At 38.1% G+C, this 13,007-nt stretch overlaps 1 protein-coding gene across 1 annotated transcript in view; it reads right to left on the bottom strand.

The window, feature by feature from the left end:
• Window positions 1–13,007, bottom strand: part of RNF17 (ring finger protein 17) — a 109,079-nt gene that overhangs the window by 42,436 nt on the left and 53,636 nt on the right. Inside the window, exons 16-18 of the mRNA XM_037986902.2 lie at window positions 7,529–7,682; window positions 2,900–3,015; window positions 1,510–1,630 (exon numbers count right to left, since the gene is read on the bottom strand). Coding sequence (XP_037842830.2) covers window positions 1,510–1,630; window positions 2,900–3,015; window positions 7,529–7,682 — 391 coding nt within the window. The remainder of the gene's footprint in view (window positions 1–1,509; window positions 1,631–2,899; window positions 3,016–7,528; window positions 7,683–13,007) is intronic.

Genomic DNA, 13,007 nt, shown 5'->3' with positions numbered 1-13,007 from the left:
CCTGTGATGTGAACCACCTATGGGTCTCTCAGGTTAAAGTTACCTCAAAATCAGTGGAGACTGTTCAAGGACTAATTCATTTGTTCATTTCAGAGAAGCTAGATAGAAAACTTCTATAGCCTAAGATACAGTCTGTATAATCACATTCCTCTTAAATGACACTATTTCTTTAGAACAATTTCTTGCTCTGAAGTAAATAAATTATCAGAGATATACTATCATTTCTAGGTTATGACTTTCTAAACTCCAGTTTCCTCACAGTGAATAGTCCAATAGTCTTATGATAAAAGAAAGACATGAATACAGTAAAAACTACCCCTGAAACTCCTACACATCTATGCTAAGTAAACATGGTCTCATAAATGCTGCACTACTATTCATTAAGCACAACCCAGCCAGTGTGTGTTACAGCTTTGGAACTGATCAAAATATCAGATGAAAAACAGATTCCTGGTCAGGCAGAGTGGCTCACACCTGTAATCCCAGCACTTTGGGAGGCCAAGAAGGGAGGATCGCTTGAGCCCACAAGTTCGAGACTGGCCTGAGCAACGAAGTAAGATCCCACCTCTACAAAAAATATTTAAAACTTAGCTGGCCATAGTGGCGTGTGCCTGTGGTCCCAGCTACATGGGAGGCTAAGGCAGGAGGATCACTTGAGCCCTGGAGGTTGAGGCTGCAGTGAGCCATTGTTCAGATCATTGTACTCCAGCTTGGGTGACAAAATGAAACCCTGTCTCAAAAAACAAAAAAACCAAACCAGATTCCCAATCCCCCTATCTAAAACCCTTGGGGCCAGGTATGTTTCAGAATTCAAAATTCTTCTAACAAGAAAAGCTACTTGGCACCTATCCTATATGTGTATATAATACCCCCAGCAGAGTCTGGGGCAGCAGCCCATAAACAAACATTACCTTGAAGTAAAATATGAATATTCACTACAAACGAGATAAAGACTATATATAGCCTCATGCCAATTCAGAACCAATTTTGGTACCGAACTGTTGATTTTCACAACTTGTTATGTTAGAAAATTGTGGGCTAGTGGTCAGACTCTATTTGGGCCCAACTGCTCCAAAAAAGGAATAACTTTTTTCAAATTACGCTGAGAACCCACAGTCGAATTCGCTTAAGCCAGCGAGGCAAAGAAAAGCTATTTGTCAATCATGTCCCACCTCCCCTCACTTTCCTGGATATTAAACGTTAGCATCCACTATGTCAAGGACACGGACAGAGTCCTAACAAAAATGCAAACAAATAAAAGAAGCTAATTCCTGGCTTTAGGGCCTTCAAGGGGCCATGTCAAGGGTGACTTGATCTTTTATGGTGATTTTTGTCCTGATGACTTTAGAGTCCACAAAAGATATAATTCCATTGTACCTAGTACTCAACAAATCTTATCTCTCACCACTACTACTGATGGCACACTGAATTTATTCTAAGATTTGACAAATGTTATTCATGTTATTTAAAATCACATGTGATTACATAGCAAGTAAAAATGGAACTTACTGATAATTGAACATGTCATAAATTTATCTTGAGCCTTGTCTTCAAATTTTTCTTTAGCTTCTTTGGACCACTGCATTGTCCTTTTATATGGTTCAATATAGGCCAACTTACATTTAATTGCCTGGGTCAGACAAAATTTCACCATTAAGAAAAAAATTTAATTTCTACCTACTTTAGAATTCAAGTTTTATTTAAGTGTGTAAAAAACTAATCTTTACGTCTGAATTTAATACATATTAGAAATAATCAAATAATGTGTGAAGATGTCTGTAAAAGTACTTTATAAACACAAATCACTGAAAGCAGAGTGGCTGAATGAACTGTTGCACATTCACATACTGCAATAACAAGCATTCATTACAGACACTTATGATACATTAATTACTCGTAAAAGGAAGGTTACAGGATGATTTATAGTCTGATTTTATAACTGCTGAAAGCACAAAAGATGTATCTGAAAGTATAGATAACAAAAATATTGAACAATGATTCTGAGTGATTCTCCCTTTTGCTCATTTGTAATTTTTTTTTTTTTTTTTTTTTTTTTTTTGAGACCGAGTCTCGCCCTGTCACCCAAGCTGGAGTGCAAAGGCGTGATCTCGGCTTACTGTAACCTCCGCCTCCCGGGTTCAAGCAATTCTCCTGCCTCAGCCTCCCAAGTAACTGGGATTACAGGCACATGCCACCACACCCGGCTAATTTTTTGTATCTTTTTAGTAGAGACGGGGTTTCATCATGTTGGCCAGGCTAGTCTCGAATTCCTGAGCTCATGATCTCCCCGCCCTCAGCCTCCCAAAGTGCTGGGATTACAGGCATGAGCCACTGTGCCCAGCCTGCTCATTTGTATTTTAAAATGTTTTTCTATACTACTACACATTTCCTAAAATGAAAAACACAGCTTAAAAACAACTCACGCAACAGGGAGTATATAAATTAGAAAATAAGGCCCCTTCTCATCCTTCTTTCAGAATACTACTCCTCCCCAGAGATAAACAACGTTCAGTTTTTTACATATTCTCCCAGGCTTCTCTATTGTATACACATATATACTTAACCATAAATGTGATCACAGTAGAAGTACTTCTGAGATAACCATTTTTAACTTGATATATCATGAACATGACTCTTACCACAATATATGATCTCAAAATGATATATTAAAAGCTGCCAACAAGTATTTAAGACACAAATACACCGAATTAATGTTTAATATGCTTATTTGCCATGATATACATATTATTTCTTCAGTAGTAACCATAGCAACATTTATCTACAGTCCCTGTATCAGAAGCTAGACAAAAATGGTAGTTAACATTTCTATGGTGACAACAGCTTCTAAAAAGACTTCCATATTTGTGCTGATATTCTGGGCCTAGAAATAATAGATTACCTTCTCTGGGGCAGTCAGAAACTCATCCTTTATTTTACGCACGTCTTTAATTGTTATTTTTGCAGTATTACCAAAGTCCACATATTTAACTTCAACTTCCTGATGTCCAGGCAATCCTTGAAAAATTATGAAATTAGAAATTACAAACTTGGAAAAGAAAGAGAATTATCTAGAAAAATTTCGATTGGTTTATAGCCAACGGGATTAGAATACTTTTAGCTTCAATATACAAACTTAATACTTTTTAAAATGTAAAAAAATTTCAAATATGTGAACCTTGAATCATCCATAATGCAGACTTGTAAGAATGAAAAACTAGTATGTTTTAAATATACAAAGGATAGCCAAAATCAGGATAACAAAATCATATGGCAGGTGGTATGACTTAAAAGTTAAGAATTAGGCTTTGAGTCAGTCTGACCAGTTTAGAACACTAGCTCCGTCACTAAAATTCTATGTGACCTAAAGCAAGCTAATTAATATCTCTAAGATATTACCCTGAGCAAGTTAATTTTTCTCTCTAAGCCTCATTACTTCATCTGCAAAATGGGTATACCAATATAATCTAATTTCATGAGATGTTTTTGAAGGATTCACCTATTTAAAAAGCACAAGGTACAAGGTAAACACTTAATACATGTTTATTGTTAGTCAAAATAGGTGATCAAACAAGGCAAAAGATTCAACAAACTAAAGATTCATTCATATAACAATATCTGTGAAATTTTGAAAAAATATTGTACTTGGGGCATATTGCAAAAAAACAAGTAGTATCAGTCTACTCTCTATACTTTAAAGAAGACTCTGGAAGTTTCAAACACAGAGAAGTTTTTAAAAAGACATCACACACTAACCTTTTTGAAAATACTCAAAATACATGGTTTTCGAAGTTAAAGACTAACACAGTATATATCATTTCAATATGGAAAAAAGTCCACTATTCTCTGCTCCTTGGCAGAAGTAGAAGCAAGTGACACAGCACTAGCACTCACTCAAGATGACACTTCAAACACAGGCCCTATGGTAGGGGATATCCATGATAACTGAGAAGATATATGTTATTATAAAGCCAAAAGAGAGGGTAATCTCTCCCCACTTCCACTGGAATCCCCTTGCTAGAAGGATGTTCTCAATTCTACCAATGCTATTAGATTCTTACTCTTCCTAAAGTCTCTGAATGGAAATGTAGTTTTAAACAAATAGATGGATATGGAAAGTAATTTAAAGAATGTTATTGTTTTATCTAAATTATCACATAAGAACAGAGTCAGACATGGAAGGTCTCAAATTTCCCCATTTATGTTCTCTGGAGCAACTATGGGAAGATGGCTCCATGTGAAAAAGGGAATTAAACTGAAGAGGTAAACATGGCATCCAGAAAACAAGGGATCCAATACTGGAGAACAATGAAGTATATGGCCTATGGCCAACTGAAATAAATGTCAAGAATAAAAAATGTGTAGTAAGCCTAGGGGGTAAGCAGCCCAACTGGAGAAGATACAGGATGTTTCTGGCCACATGTGATGGCTCACACCTGTAATCTCAGTGCTTTGGGAGGCAGAGGCAGAAGGATCACTTGAGCCTAGGAGTTTGACCCCATCTCTACAAAAATATATATATAAATTAGCCAGGTGTGGTGGCAAGTGCCTGTAGCCCCGGCTAACCTGGGGGTTGAGGTGGGAGGATTGCTTGAGCCCAGGAAGCAGAGGTTGCAGTGAGTCATGATCATGTTCCACTGCACTCCGGCCTGGATGACAGAGTAAGACCGTCTCAAAAAGGATGTTTTCATGCTTTAAGAAAAAAGAAAAAATCATACTAACATTTATCTGAAGAGTCTAATCATATGGAAAATAGTTTTGAACTACTAAAAATACACTTACAAATTAAAAGAAAATAAAGTGAAATATGAACTCACAATAGAATTAAACGAAGTATACTTTATGGCTTTATTTACACAGAGTATGAATTTAATGAAAAATTGTGATATAACCATAGAAAAGAGAAAAAGGAGGACAAAAGAGCTATGGAGATCCAAAACTTGTCTGACAGAATAACAGGTAATATCTAAAATTGAAGTGTCAAGTGAAGTATTACATACTAGTAAAAGAAGGAACATAAGTAAACAACAAAATAGCTGAAAGAATGAAAAGTAATTGCCTTCAAGGAGGGAAGTGGAGTGTGTCTTTTAGCATTAACTTTTAAATTAGGCAGATAAAAAGCAAAAGAGCTACTATTCACCAAAACAAGTATCATCTTCAAGGTGGAGTTCAACAGGGCCACAGAAGATACAGGAAAATGGACCACACAAATCACACATACATTTCTATTAGTATCCCCAAAAGTGGTGCTAACAGAAATGAAGAAGAAGCAGAACGAGCACCATGGACACTCCATCTTCCCCAAATATTACTACTCAAAGATTTCAGAGGCCTTATTGTTCACCAAATAGTTAACATTTTCAAGCCAATAATCCTAATTTGAAAAGCAGCTGCGAAGTCCTTAGTGTCATGAAAAACGCCTTTGTCTGCTCCAAAGATATTTACCAAACTATACAGTGGTATCTTCATTGCAATCGTTGGAACGCTTTTTGTCTCCAAAATTCATGTTGAAACTTAATCCCTAATGCAGCAGTACCTGGGAGGTGACTGAGTCATGAGGGCTCTGCCCTCATAAATAGGATTAGGTGCCCTTATAAAAGGGCTTGGTGAAGGGAGTTTGCCTTCCTTTTTCGTACCTCTGGCATCAGAGGACACAGCATCCGTCCCCTCTGGAGGATGCAGCAACAAGGTATCATCCCGGAAACAGAGACTAAGCCCTCAATAACACAGTGCCTTGATCTTAAGACTTCTTAGACTCTAGAACTGAGAAGTAAATTTCTATTGTTTATAAACTACCCAGTCTGTAGTATTTTATTACAGCAGCACAAAACAGACTAAGACATTCATAAGAACCACATTTGAAAATTTTTAGTTCAAGTCACCAACCACTAACAAAATTAAAATCAATGGTGACAAATGAAGGATAGAAAATTCAGGTTGCAAGAATAGTTTTGACACAAACAGAACTGATTATATATTAGGAGCAACTTGTAAAGATCTTAGATTACCTTAATAATGGAAAAAACATTTTAAACAGTATCAAATTAAATTAAAAAAAAATTGTCGAGCACAGTGGCTCACGCCTGTAATCCCAATCCTTTGGGAGTGGGAGACTGAGGCGGGCAGATCACTTGAAGTCAGGAGTTTGAGACCAGCCCGACTAACGTGGCGAAATCCTGTCTCTACTAAAAATACAAAAAAATTAGCTGGGCGACTTCTCTTTTTTTTTTTTTCCCTTGAGACGGAGTTTCGTTCTTGTTGCCCAGGTTGGAATACAATGGCACAATCTTGGTTCACTGCAACCTCTGCCTCCTGGGTTCAAGTGATTCTCCTGCCTCAGCCTCCTAAGCAGCTGGGATTACAGGCATGCACCACCACGCCCAGCTAATTTTTGTATTTTTAGTAGACACGAGGTTTCTCTATGTTGGTCAGGCTGGTCTTGAACTCCTAACCTCAGGTGATCCCACCCGCCTTGGCTTCCCAAAGTGCTGGGATTATAAGCGTGAGCCATCGCACCCAGCCTTTTTTTTTGAGACAGAGTCTTGCTCTGTCACCCAGGCTGGAGTACAGTGGCGCAATGGCGCAATCCTGGCTCACTGCAACCTCCGCCTCCCAGGACCAAATGATTCTTGTGTCTCAGTCTCCTGAGTGGCTGGGCTTACAAGCACACACCACCACGCCTGGCTAACTTTTTATTTTTAGTACAGACGGGGTTTTGCCATGTTGGCCATACTAGTCTCGAACGCTTGGCCTCAAGTGATCCGCCCACCTCAGCCTCCCAAAGTACTGGGATTTACAGGTATGAGCCACCACACCCAGCCTTTCACCCTTTCAATAATAAAAAGACATCTACAAACTAGAAAGCATGTAAAATAAACAACACAATGGGTTAAACTGCCTATGGTATATCTAATTTAATAACCCACAAAAGCTTAGTCTGTAATGTTCTGTCTTAGTCAATGTGGGGGAATAATTAACTTTACTATTTTTGTTGCTAATACCTCCATTTCCATAAATCTTCTGTCTTCAATCCCACTTTTTATTCTTCCCATTATTTCATAAGTTGAATCAATTACTTAAGGAGGATGTATAAAAAGTAGAAAAAATACACCAAGAAAACTAGTAGTTCGGTCAATAATTCCCAGGAAAGAAGAATATATTAAAATTGAAGGGAAGCAGAAAGGACACAAAGAACTTACCTTTAATTTGTACCTTGACAATCAAAATAGCATGGGACAGACAAACAGTCAACATGAAGCTAGAGTTCACCGGTTTTTGAATAATTAATTTCTGTTGCTTTGTTCTATCTATACTACTTTTCCAGCAAGATTCCCAATGGTTAAGTTCTAGTCAAGTCAAACAAAATCTCAGGAGATAAATTCACCTTTCAACATTATCACTAGCTTTCTAAAGAGAGATGACAGAGCAAATGGTAAGATCAAATAATATTACTTCCAAGACTGAATTGGTGCCAACTCAAATGATATTAAAGTATAACATTTCCCTGTAGAAACAGCATGCATTCTCCTACCGATAACTTTTGCTCGGTACCAAATTCCATCTTCGAATTTAGCTACACAGACTTGATCTTGAACTGGACAGAGGATTTCCAGATTTTCTCCAGCTTCATTTTTATAGAATTCCTCGATTGTCTTTAATAGAAATAAAAAATCCAGGCCCTCTATCTAGCAAATAAAGGGATAAAGCACTGTCATTTCACAGAAACTTAAAATGTTAAGTGTTGAATGAATTACAAGCACTGCCATTGAAATTATAAAACTTTAAAACTTGAATTGAATGTAAATCTATCAATTGTGTTATGTAATTTATTTTACAAAATTTTATTGCAGAACCAGTATAGAAAATTAGTACAGACATAAAAATAAAGTCACATTCTGCCAGATAACTTAAGAGTATATATTCTTCAAGACATTTTTCTATACATACACACACACACTCCCTGTATACTTGTTTTTACCCAAACTAGACTTTACCACATACACAATCACTTACATTTTTCTATCATTTCTCACTTTTTCTGTTTCAGTAACTAGTATTTCTAGGTCACATTTAGTTTTCCTTAACTGATCCAAACCCATTACAAACTAAGATTATATACTGCTTCTGACTGTTATCTCCATAACTCTTTTATAATCTAGTACAGTCCTCTACTTTTAATGAACATGTCTTGTTGAAGACAGTCAGCTAATTTTTCTGCAGAATGCCCCATACCTTACGGATTTATGTGGTTATATCCTCATGCTGCTATTTAGCTTATTCCTCCATGGAGTGAGGTCTATCTGCTGAATTTTCAAAAGGCTGAAAGTTACTACTAAGGGTTTGATGGATCCAAGGCAAATCTTTTTGGCTAGACTGTGTCATAGGTGGCTTTTTCTCACTCAGGTTGCAACACATCAAGGCCTAATACTTAATGACTACTAATATGCTAAGATTCATTTATTGATTGCAGTGATGATCTTGACCCCTCTCGATGTGTAGTTCTGTTTATGCCCTTGTAATAACCAAGTCTTAAGAATTTATGTGGAGCTACTTTGGCATTATATGAATATCCAGTTTCTTATCAACCATCCATCTTAATGTGAATTGATAATTCTTCCTTAAATCAATAATAATTCAGTAGGGTTTGTGGAATGATTGCATTCTTTAGTAATTCAGACTTTTCTCTTATTAAATGGTGCTATCTGGTATAATGAAAAAATAGTTTCTAAAGTTTCCTATACTACCAAAAAAATCAAGGATTATAAGTTTATTTCTTCGAATACCAATTTTTTTTTTTTTTTTTCTTTTTTTTTTTTTTTTTTGAGACGGAGTCTCGCTCTGTCGCCCAGGCTGGAGTGCAGTGGCCGGATCTCAGCTCACTGCAAGCTCCGCCTCCCGGGTTCATGCCATTCTCCCGCCTCAGCCTCCCGAGTAGCTGGGACTACAGGCGTCCGCCACATCGCCCGGCTAGTTTTTTGTATTTTTTAGTAGAGACGGGGTTTCATCGTGTTAGCCAGGATGGTCTCGATCTCCTGACCTCGTGATCCACCCGTCTCGGCCTCCCAAAGTGCTGGGATTACAGGCTTGAGCCACCGCGCCCGGCCCGAATACCAATTATTAATGTTAAAAATATTCTGAAATCCATTTCAATGGAAAAAAATGAATTTTTTCTTGTGAGTATAATGATGAAAGTGAAAATTTTCTGTTTTTCTTTTTTTTTTTTTTTTGTGAAAATTTTCTGAATCCCTATCTTTTCTTATTTCATTTAAATTACTTTAAAACTACTTTTCTTTTAACTTTCATTTCTAAGTAGCTATTATGCAAATTCTTCCAGTAACAGGTACGCCAGAGTGAACACTTAAAAATTAAGCAGAGGAATGACGCCAACAAAATAGCAGATTAGGAAGCTTTAAGTTCTTGTTCCAATACAGAAACATTGAAAAAATGAGAAAGTGTCTTAACCAACTTTATTAGATCAGATCTCTAGAAAGCAATCCAAAGTTTATAGTAACCAAAAAGCCTAATGAAGTAAAAGCAATTTTCTAAACGGCAGGAAAGTTTTGTGGTATTTTTACTCGCCCTCACCCTACCCTCTTCCCAGAATGACAATGGTCCTGGTCTTAAGCAGTGGCAATCTAGTTCTCAGTTCCCTCCCTTGAACCAGAAGGAACAGACCAGAACTTATATGCAAATTACTGGGTATATGTATCCTAAGTCTGGGAGATACCTGCATGACTGATGCAAACAGTTAGTTTTTGTTTCACATAACTTGGAACACAGGCAGGAAGAACTGTAGGGACCACTTGTAAAACTGGCAAAGGGGAGTGTAAGTGCGGCTGCTTGGAAGGGGAGTTTATGAGTAGAAACATACAATAGACCATCTAAGGCCAGGAGGAGAATCTGGGGTGAAAATCTTGACAAAATTAGAACATTCAAAAGCAGTCATATATACGGTAGAGCTTACAAAGCCACATGTCTGCCCTGACAAGATGCATGCCCAGAAAAGAAATGAAAAGACTTTAACTTTGACCTCAGGCTGACTCCTAGGCTCAGCCTATCTAAATGGCGAAGAAGCGCCCACCAAAGAGCTAGTCTGCAAAGTCTAGGAAAGAGGCACCTTCCTCCTTCTCTGTCTCTTGTTTGTTTCAGCTCCTGACATTCAAGAAACTCTGTCAATCATTAGCTGAACACAAGCCAAAGAAACAATGGACTTCAGTGATCACACATGACAAGGAACAACGGTCTTTGAAACAGTTTGGAAAAGTACCAAAACAAATTAACTACTACAGCTTTTAAAACAACTCTCTTGGCCAGGCGTGGTGGCTCACACCTGTAATCCCAGCACTTTGGGAGGCCGAGGTGGGCAGATCACGAGGTCAGGAGTTCAAGACCAGCAACATGGTAAGACTCCGTCTTTAGTAAAAATACAAAAATTACCCTGGCGTGGTGGCAGGTGCCTATAATCCCAGCTACTTGGGAGGCTGAGGCAGGAGAACTGCTTGAACCTGGGAGGTGGAGGTTGCAGTGAGCTGAGATCATGCCACTGCACTGCAGAGTGGGCGACAGAGCCAGACTCCATTTTTTTGTTTTTTATTTGTTTCTTTTTTAAAAAAAACACAACTCTTTTAATCCCAAACAAGAGCTATGGGAGTTCATCACCACTATACCTGCCTTACAAGAAATTCTATAAGTTCTTAAAGTTGAAATGAAAGGACATTAACATGAAAACATATGAAAGCATGAAACTAACTGTAAAGATATGACACAAAGTATCAAGAATTCCTGACCTCACTGAAAACCAGAAGCAAGCAGTAATCCTGAAAGGGGACTGAATAGGGCTTGCAGGTACTGACTGATATCAGAAGTTTCTGTGTCACTGCATCAGGGACCTCTGTCACTTCATTTTACATTCATGATCCTTTAGGTTTCATTTCATATTGATATAGGAGTTAGAAAGACATTACTGAGGCTAGGTGCAGTGGCTGACGCCTAAAATCCCAGCACTTTGGGAGGCCAAGGCGGGTGGATCACCTGAGGTCAGAAGTTTGAGACCAGCCTGGCCAACATGGTGAAACCCTATCTCTACTAAAAACACAACATTAGTCAGGTGTGGTGGTGCACGCATGTAATCCCAGCTACTCGGGAGGCTGAGGCAGGAGAATTGCTTGAACCTGGGAGGTGAAGGTTGCAGTGAGCCAAGATCGTGCCACTGCACCCAGCCAGGGTGACACAGCAAGACTCCATCTCAAAAAAAAAAAAAAACAAAAACAACAACAACAACAACAAAAAGAAATTGCTTAGGCACATAGTGAGAATACAGGAAGGAGTCCTCGGCAAGGTTTTCCTGTTTAGTGAAAAGCAGCCCCCAAATCATTTTCTGAGCAACAGCAGCCTGTAAAATTGAGCTGCAGACACAGATACCAGCAGTTGTGCCAAACCTGTTCAAAATGGTGGCTCCATCCTCCCTTCTCTCCTTGTCAGCCACACGTACAGTAAGGAGGACACAAGATGGTGCCAGTCGAGTGGTAAGTCCATTTGCATTATAAGATTAGGGTAGGGTGGCCAGTCTTTCTGGCATGCTACGTAAACATCAAACCTGACTGAACCAATCTGTGGGCCCTGTGTAATCAGACATGACCTCCTTAAACCTGCCTATAAAATCCGGCACATCCACTGACAGCCAGTCTTTCCCTTTCAGAAGCCCCTCTCTCTCTCACTAGAGACAGAGCTGTTCTCCTTTCTTTTTCTTCTGCATATTAAACCTCACTCCTAAACTCCTTATGTGTATCCCTGTCCTTAACTTTCTTGGCACGAGATGACAAGGAAGCTGCTTCAATATTTTCTGAAATATATTTTAATAAAGAAGATGCAGACATGTGCAACCAGGAAAAAAAAAAAAAAAGGCGAATCAAAAATACTCAACTGTCTTAAATATGTTAAAAGGGCTAAGGGAAAACAAAGAACTAAAGAAATTTGGGGAAATTATATATGAATAAAATGAGAATATCAACAAGTGATACAAATTATAAAAAGGAAATTCTGGAGCTCAAAAGTATAATAACTAAGGAGAAAAAATTCAATAGAGGGGTTCAAAAGCAGCATTGAGTGGAAAGAAGAAAAATAATCAGTGAACTTGAAGACAGGAAAATTTACATATCGAGTCTGAGAAGCAGAAAGAAAAAGAATGGAGAGAAGTGAACAAAGCCTAAGGGACTCAAGTGAACCAACACAGACATTATGGAAGTCACAGAAGGAAGAGAGAGACAAACAGGCAAAAAATTATTTTTTAAAATGGCATTAAATGTCCCCAATTTAAAGAAAGACATGAATCTACAAACCCAAGAAGTCTAATGTTAGGAGTTGATTTGTATCTTCCCTCAAAGATATGCCGGAGAGCTATAAGCTCCAGCGTCTCAAATATGACCTTATTTGGATATAGGGTCCTTATAATCATGTTAAAATGAGGCCATTAAGATGGGCCCCAATTCAATATGATTAATATCTTTATAAAAATGGCAAAATTCGGGTACAGAGACAAATATACAAGAAGAACTCCATGTGAAGATGAAGGGAGAGATCAGGGTGATACAGCAAAGGCCAAGGTGCACAAAAGATTGCCAGCAAACCATCAAAATCTAAAGCACAGAGAAGAAATGGATTTTCCCTCACACCCCTCAGAAGAAATCAACTCTTCTGACAAACTGATCTCATACTTCTAGACTCCAAAACTGTTGACAATAAATTCTGTTGTTTAAGCTACCCAATTAATAGTAATTTGTTATAGCAGCTCCAGGGAACTAAGGCACTATTAGACTCCAAATAGGATAAACCCAAAGAGTCATACACCAAGACACATAATCAAACTCTAAAAAGGCAAAGCCAAAAAGAAAATCTGGAATGCAGCAAAAGAGATGCAACATGTCTTATACAAAGAGACTCAAGAAGATGATAAGTCAATCTCTCATATTAGAAATCTTGGAGGCCAGGCCGGGAGCGGGGGCTCATGATTG

This window comes from Chlorocebus sabaeus, chromosome 3, assembly GCF_047675955.1.
Source record: "Chlorocebus sabaeus isolate Y175 chromosome 3, mChlSab1.0.hap1, whole genome shotgun sequence".
NCBI classification, from domain to species: Eukaryota; Metazoa; Chordata; class Mammalia; order Primates; family Cercopithecidae; genus Chlorocebus; species Chlorocebus sabaeus.
Note: the sequence above shows the minus strand (reverse complement) of the source record. Positions and strands in the feature narration are given on the sequence as shown.